Here is a 7,772-nt window from a genome sequence, read left to right as displayed (position 1 = left end):
CTCAATACGTTTCCATTATTCCAAAGATTTAAGCAAATGAATACAGTTTGTCATTGCCAAACAATAGATGACACCTATAACCTTCATTATTGATAAAGTATATCGAAGTCCATGCACCATTTAATAGTTTTATACCAACTTGATATGAAAACAGTGCCCCGTACGAAAATGAAATTGAGCCACTGTACAGGGGATTCCCTGATTGGAACACGACTGCCTTCCATCTAACGAATCCGACCCGTTGGAACGACTGACAGCTCTAATGCTCCACACGCTGTGAACTAGACTATCGAAATGCATACATTTTGCTCTATGAAAGGTTGAACGGTTACTGCAATACGAATGCTTTATGTATCGTTTTAGCATCAACTCACATCAAGGCGTCCATAGGCACGTGGTGTTCAATTACCTACAGTTATACGAACTCGAATCAGATAGACGTTTCCCAGCAAAATAAAATTGAAGTCTCCAAGAGCAAATTTCTGTTTCTTAAAACATGTTCAATTTAGTCAATATCGACAATTACAATCAACGGTTTTGGTCTATCTTACAGCTATGATACATGGCATAGATACTTACAAATTATTAGTTTCTCTTAAAGCAAAATTCTTCAATTCCACCAAATAGGCAATCGTTGCGTAATAACTTACGGATGCCCGAAAGTCCATCGCAAATTCTGCAACGGCTTCGGGGTGAAATAATCTTTGAAGGGCTTCATCGGATTCGCTCGGTCCTGCTCTTCCCCCACCTCCGACGGATTGTAGTGCGGGTCGACTTCGATTGCGTCCAAATCTTCGAGGGTAACTCCCGGTTTCAGCACAAAACCTACGACACGGGGCTTGATCTTGGCCGGAAGAGGAGGTGGTCGCACTTCGTTCGCCATTTCTGCCACCGGTTGTTCGACGCCTTTGTCCTCGTTCATCGGTTCCATTGCCTCATCCGTTTTGGGTTCCGGGTGTATCTCGGCTTGGACCACGATCGCTTCCGGATTGCACTGGATGCACGGAACATCACCTGGTAGAATGTGCAACAACATGTTATCTTTGATAATCGGGACAAATGGCATGGGCAAATGCCAAACCGTACTGGGGAGGTCAATGGGCGCCGAGACAGGTAGTCCCGTTCCGGGATGAATAACTGTACCATCGGTCTCCTCCAGTGGACCCTCTGGCCTGGGCACCACAAACTGTTCGGATTTCTCTTCCGAAACTGCCACCGGTTCAATCTTCGGGACGGTTGGTTGCTCAGTCCCGGGAACGTTTTCCGGACCGGATTCAAGCACGGACGCATCTTTTGGGCGTTCAAGTTCTTTCATTTCGATTTCCACTTTTTGCCGTTCCGATTCCAGGGCGTCTTCGGTGACGGTTTTGAGTTTCTTCATGTGCTCGTAAGACATGCGCTGGTCATAGAGACCCACCCCTGTAAAATGTGAATAAGTTAGATGCGTTCGGGCTGAGGGCTATCATTACTTCAGGGCTGGTAGCGAAGCGATTGAGAGTTTTGCAAATAGCAGGAACGTCTTGTATGTACCTATCCCAAACGGAATTCATTATTCTACTTTATAATGTTGGCACCTTTTACTTGTTCGTACCTACGGGATTTATGTTCCATAAATACAGTCTGCCGTCGTCCCAGAACAGAGACTTCCTGGACTGTGAACAGATTTACATATTATTTTATTCTTTATTCGCAGGATATAAAAGAACGAAATACGGAACACAAAAACACCAAACATGAACACATGTAAAACAAAAAGAAACGACACGGAATCAGGAGATAGAGCTGTTACAATGATGTCACGTATAATTCGACTAGGAATTTCACTAAAAATATTCCATTTTTTTTTAAATTCCTTACTCCTGGTATTACTGCTCGTATTAGTAAATATTATTCTTCAGGAATTTCGGTAGGTTTAGGTGTCTGCGCAGTTTTCTTTAGGTTTTATTACAAAGTTTTTTTTAAAGTATTTTGTTGTCGTTCTTTTATCCAAAAGAAGTCCTTCATAAATTTCGTTCTAGTTTCCCTCCCCTCGGATATGTAATCTTGACGCTATGGGGGATTTTTTTTATTTCTGTACGGGTTTGGGCCGAAAGGTCTCAGATTTTCATGAAACTTCTTCCACGCAGGGCTTATCAACATATGAATAAAAAAAATTGAGAAAAATTCAGGGTCGTCTGTTTTCCCGGAATTTTTTTGGTTTCCCCTGACACTACTTACTTTGAAGAATCATAACTCAAGAACGAAGCATCATAGAAACAAAGTTTTTTATGAAAATAAAAGCAAATTTTCCCAGAAATAAAAAAAAATAATTGGAAAAGTGTTCCACTAAATTTTCCACCGTTGAGAAAATTCGTAAAGAAAAGCCGAAAAAACTATGCTCCAGCTCGTGGAAAATTTTCAAAACAAATTTTTGAGAAGATAAATTCATAAGCTTTAATCGCTGAAATTTTTGAAATGTAAATTTTGTGGAAAATCACCATATAAGCCTTTTTTTTGAAAACCCATATTTCAATCGAAGCATCGGAAAAACAAAGATTTTTTATCAAAGCAATTGCAAATATTCTAAAACATCTAAAACAATGAAATTGGTTTTAATGAAGTATAAGTCGGAATGGATGATATTTTTCATGAAAAATTACACCGCTAAGAAAAACTGAATGGGGGGTCTCGTAGCCTCGAGGATACGCTTTCGCTTCGTAAGCGGAAGGTCATGGGTTCGATTCCCAATCCCCCCTGGTGGAAAATTTTGTGGAAAACTTTTTCTAGTTAATTTTTTTTTTATTCCTGAGAAAATTTGCTTTCATTTTCATGAAAAAAAAAAACTTTGTTTCTACGATGCTTCGTTCTTGAGTTATGATTTTTCAAAGTAAGTTGTATCAGAGGAAAACAAAAAAAAATTCCAACTGAGTTTTCCGAAAAAATAAGCGACCCTGAATTTTTCTCATTTTTTTTATTCATATGTTGATGAGCCCTGCCTGTGGAAAAAGTTTCATGAAAATCTGAGACCCTTCGGCCCACTTTGTACGGAAATTAAAAAAAAAATCCCCTATGGGTACCGTGGACGTATCATGTTTGAAGCGGTTAAGGAAATTCTAAATTTAAACATTTACAAATCATCAGAATCTATCCGATTTTGTTGAAATTTAAAGCTATGTTAGCTCTACTATTATACAATTGGAGAGAAATCAGTAAAAATATATTGAACGTTTTTACCCTTCTTACAACCATAAGAAGGGTATAAAGATCGCTTGGAAAACTGACTTTTGATCCGAGGCCAAGCTCCATATACCAGTCGATAGAGCTCGACGAACTGATCACATGTCCGTGTGTGTTTTTAATTGTTTTTTTTTTTTTAGAAGGTGGTATATTGCAGTTACGAATTAACCCAGCGTTTCACGTCCGATATGGAGGCTAGTCTTATCGAATTCGTCCATCGTGCGCCAGAGTGTCGCACTCAAATTCATACCGACTAAATCCTCCTTCGCCCACGAGCCACACCCCCCGGAACTGCCTCTTGGCATTACTTCATTAGGGAGGCTATTGTGCTAACCGCTGCACTGCTCCTTGCTTCGCTTTATGCGTGTGATTCACGTGCATCTTGCGCTCCTGTACTTTCCTTGCTCTCTTCGTACTGTTGGCATCGCGCCAGAGCCCTAGGCAACTTTTGCACCTGCGTCCCATTTCTCTTCGTCAGCACACATTCGACGATATTATGCAAAATTACGTCATTGCCGACGACGGATGTCATCTCGGCTCGCTCATGCTCTCGAAGCGCGAACATTCGAAGACCACGTGCTCAGGGGTTTCATCAACATCGCCGTACCCGGTGCTTAACGGCGATCTTGCGTGTCCAAACCTATTTAGGTATTTCTTGAATCAGCCATGGCCAGACAAAAACTGCGTCAAGTGGAAATTCACTTCTCCGTGTTTTCTGTTCACCCACATCGACAGGCACGGAATTAGTCGGTGTGTCCATCTACCGCTCTCAGCGCTATCCCACTGCTGTTGCTATTTCCTTATGGTTTCATATCTGGCTCTTTTCCGAATTCCCCGCGTGCTTCGGTCCCTGTAGCACTCGCTGTCCTCTTCGAGTTGAAGGCTTATAGGGATCAATCCTGCAATCACACAGACTGCCTCCGATAATATCGTACGATACGCGCTCGCCACACGCATGACCATCAGTCTGAACGTACTCTACAGCCTGCAATGCTGTCACCCACACGGGACCAGCGTATCTGAGTATCGACGTAGACACGCACGCCAGTAGTCGCTTCGTGCTACTGCTGATCGCTGAGTTGTTGGGCATGATCCGGGATAGAGCTGATATCACCTTCACGGCCCCTCACATGCATAATCGACATGGCTGTTGAAGATCGACCGATCATCGATCATCACTCGCATCCATTCTTCCACGGCGTCTAATGCTTCAGTAGCAAGTATCTCTACTTCCTCTAGTGGTTTGCCGATGACTACGAGCACCACGTCATCCTCGCAGCCGACGATCTTCACACCCCGGGGGAAGCTCAGCTTCAACACTCTATCATACATACCGTTCCAGAGGGTCGGGCCAAGAATAGAAACCTGTGGGACGGCCACCGTGACTATTGTGCACCTTTTCCCAGCGTCTGTTTCGTAAAAATCAGTGTACGATTTTGAAAGTAGCTCCTCAAAATCTTACAAAGATACTCGGGGACCTCCAATCTGTGCAGCGATTCGGCGATCGCAGCCCAACTGGCACTGTTGAAGGCATTTTTTACGTCCAGAGTGACCACATCGCAGTACCGAATTCCTCTCCTCTATTGCTTCCGCACCGTCTCCATAGCTTCCACGACCGTTCGGATGGCATCAACGGTGAATCTACCTTTCCGAAAGCCGATCTGCATGTCGCAAAGGCCGTTTTCTTCCTCCGTGTATTTTGTAAGCCTGCTTAGGATTACTCGCTCCAGTACTTTGCCAACTGTGTCCAGCAGACATATCGGTCTATATGCTGAAGGATCTCCAGGACGCTTGCCTGGTTTATGCAGCAGCACCAGCTTGTGTCGCTTTCAAAGGTCGGGGAAGTTACCCTCTTCGATACATTTTTGCAGCACGATCCTGAACATATCCCGGTTTTCTTGGATTACTTCTTTCAGAGCTACGTTGGGGATACCGTCTGGTCCCGGAGCCTTCCTGGTTTTTAAGGCTTTCGCCACCGCGATCAGCTCACCGTTCGTTACCTGGGGTTCTTCTTCGTCGTCATCCTGAGCTCCGTAAAGTGTGGACGGCCAGCTCGTCGGTTCGTGACGGGGGAATAGAGCTTCAGTTATGGTCTTCATGGTCTTCGATCTGCTCATTCAGCGTCGTTGTGGGCTCTCTACATCCTTCTCCTAGCCTGAAAGCAGCTTGTACGCAGATCGGCAATCGTCGAGTTCCACCAGAAAGCTGGGCGGCAACCATGTCGCGGTTTACCTTCCCTCTGCATGGTTGCATCGCACGCTCGTGTTAATGCCGCTGTCCACTCATTCGCAGTAAAGTGCTGAGCATTGCGCTCCAACCTCAACGCCTCAACGAACACCTCCTTGCCAAACTGCGACGTTTTCCACCTCCGCTTCATTGATGGAATCGCATGCGCTTCCAACTGCCGTCCGCTATTAATATTGTACCGAAGCGCTTGGTGATCACTGTGCGTATACTCCTCACTCACTCGCCAGTTCAAACTTCCTGACAGCCCAGAACTACAGAAAGTTACGTCAGTAATGGATTACCCGCTTTTCTCTTGTCCACAGTTGATCAGCAGAAGTTTTCTCGTTTTATTTTTTTGGGGGAAAGGCATCAAACTTCAAATTTTTCGTAAACGTACTACCGGTACCAAATATTTTTTCGAAAATAGTTCCTGATTTTGAGAAATAATTCGTTCTATTTCCAATCATGTATCAACCGGAACTATATCCAAGTGGGCATCAAATTTTAGGATGATGTTTCCGTGAAAGTATTCAGAACCATTAGATGCTCAGGCCAATTTATAAGGGTTCTCGGTGCCCTGGGGGAAGTGGCCAATTCGGAACATGTGTGGTGCAATACCAATATGGGAATCAAATTTTAAGATTTTTGAACGTGATGCTTTCGAAAGCATATCCAGAATCACTGGCTGTCCTGACCACTCTATAACAGGTTCCAAGTATCCCGGGGGACGTGGCCAATTCAAAAAATGTCCAGAAATATATCAGTGTGGGCAACAAACCTCAAGATTTTAAAAGCTGAGGCTTCCAGAAGCATTTTTAGAACAACCAGCTGCTATGGCCACGCTATAGTAGGTTCATGGCACCCTGGGGAATGTGGCCAATTTCGAAACTGATCTAGATTATCGTTTTGGATTATAAAATACTAAAATACTGATCATATTTATGATAAAAGTAACGTTTGTGACTTTTTAGTGCAAGAGGTGACTCGCTACCAGCCCTGCTTTAGAGACTTTTGGCCCAAAAGTTTTGGGTAACAAAAGTCAAGAAAACATAAAAAAAAAAACGTCTCTGAAAAGTCCCACTACCAGCCCTGTAATACTTACACTTGAGATATTTGATTACCGCTTTCCGTTCTTTTCTCAAGGCTTCCATTTCCAGCTCTTCCGGTGTTTTTTGCTTGACGAACAAGCTCCGGAACCGTGCCAACATATCGCTAAAAGGAATCGGAACAAAATAGCTACTTACACGTCTCGGAATGTTTCAACCTCGGATTTCAACCCTTACCGCTTCTCGTTATCATTGGCCCCCGGTTCCACCGGGGAAGCATCCGAATCGCCACCCATCGAACTCAAGCGGATTTCCTCCATCACTTCCTCGCAGCAGCGGCTTTGGGGAGCCCAATGCTTCAGAACTCCCGCAGGCAGCTGCGATACGGTGCACGGTTCCGGCAGCGGTGCTTTCTCTTCCTCCTTCCGCGAACGCTTATCACGCAGAATCTTTTTCAGGCGGCCCGTTTTAGTGGGAACTGTGACGGGTTCCGCAAATCGCCCCCCATGATGGCCGCCGCAAGCGCATTGACGTAGTTTGTTGCGATTGCGGGCAGTTGCCGCCGGGGAGACTGAATACTGCGGCCGAACAACGTTCGAGCTAGATTTGGTGAACCAGCCGGTAAAACACGAAGTAAATGGAATGCAGCATGCCATTTTCCAAATTTTTCCGGTCAAAAATGCACTTTTCAAAACAGATTTTCCGATCGCGAGTCAAACTTCCGGCACGCTTCATTTGTGAAAAAATGGACGTTTGAAAACGTGGAGATTTGTCGTCACCTACTCTCCACACATTGTCCGATAGGGTAAGGAGAGGCAAGTTGAGCGTCATAATGAAACAAGTTCAAAACTCAAGCGTATATGTCAATTGCATGAACTCCGACCAAACTAATCACGTTGCAAAAGTCTAATAATATTTATTTATTTAGGCTGTGAACCGTTTCACCAATTCGTTTAACTTTTAGTTAAAATTTGACATTTCGATAGTTATTTTCCCCTCAAATGGTTAAATTGAACTTCGCGGTCGGCCCATTTGAGATTTGACAGTCGAATAGTTATTTCAGAACGAAGCTGACAGATGGTTAGTTATTCTCAAATTCAAGGGAGCAGAAAATAACTTCCGAACTGTCAAGTTTAACCATGCTCCAGAGCTGGGTTATTTTTAACCGGAGGGGAAATAACTATCGAGCTGTCAAATTTTAACTAAAAGTTAAACGAATCGGTGAAACGGTTCACAGCCTTAATATAATGGAACCGATAACAACGACTCCGTAGACACGTTAAC

At 43.9% G+C, this 7,772-nt stretch overlaps 1 protein-coding gene across 2 annotated transcripts; it reads right to left on the bottom strand.

Moving 5' to 3' along the window:
• Nucleotides 1-469: 469 nt before the first annotated feature.
• LOC110674207 lies at nt 470-7,335 on the bottom strand. 2 transcript variants are annotated; one of them, XM_021838313.1, is made up of 4 exons: nt 6,726-7,335; nt 6,545-6,654; nt 1,087-1,419; nt 470-1,014 (listed from the first exon to the last, which is right to left on the bottom strand). In XM_021838313.1, the coding sequence occupies exons 1-4, from the start codon at nt 7,142-7,144 to the stop codon at nt 647-649; spliced, it is 1,230 nt and encodes a 409-aa protein (XP_021694005.1). In that variant the 5' UTR covers nt 7,145-7,335; the 3' UTR covers nt 470-646. The 2 variants fall into 2 exon arrangements, with proteins under 2 accessions (XP_021694005.1, XP_021694004.1); XM_021838312.1 differs by having other exon boundaries at nt 470-1,419.
• Nucleotides 7,336-7,772: the final 437 nt, after the last annotated feature.

This window comes from Aedes aegypti, chromosome 1 (genome assembly GCF_002204515.2).
Source record: "Aedes aegypti strain LVP_AGWG chromosome 1, AaegL5.0 Primary Assembly, whole genome shotgun sequence".
Taxonomy (NCBI): Eukaryota; Metazoa; Arthropoda; class Insecta; order Diptera; family Culicidae; genus Aedes; species Aedes aegypti.
Note: the sequence above shows the minus strand (reverse complement) of the source record. Positions and strands in the feature narration are given on the sequence as shown.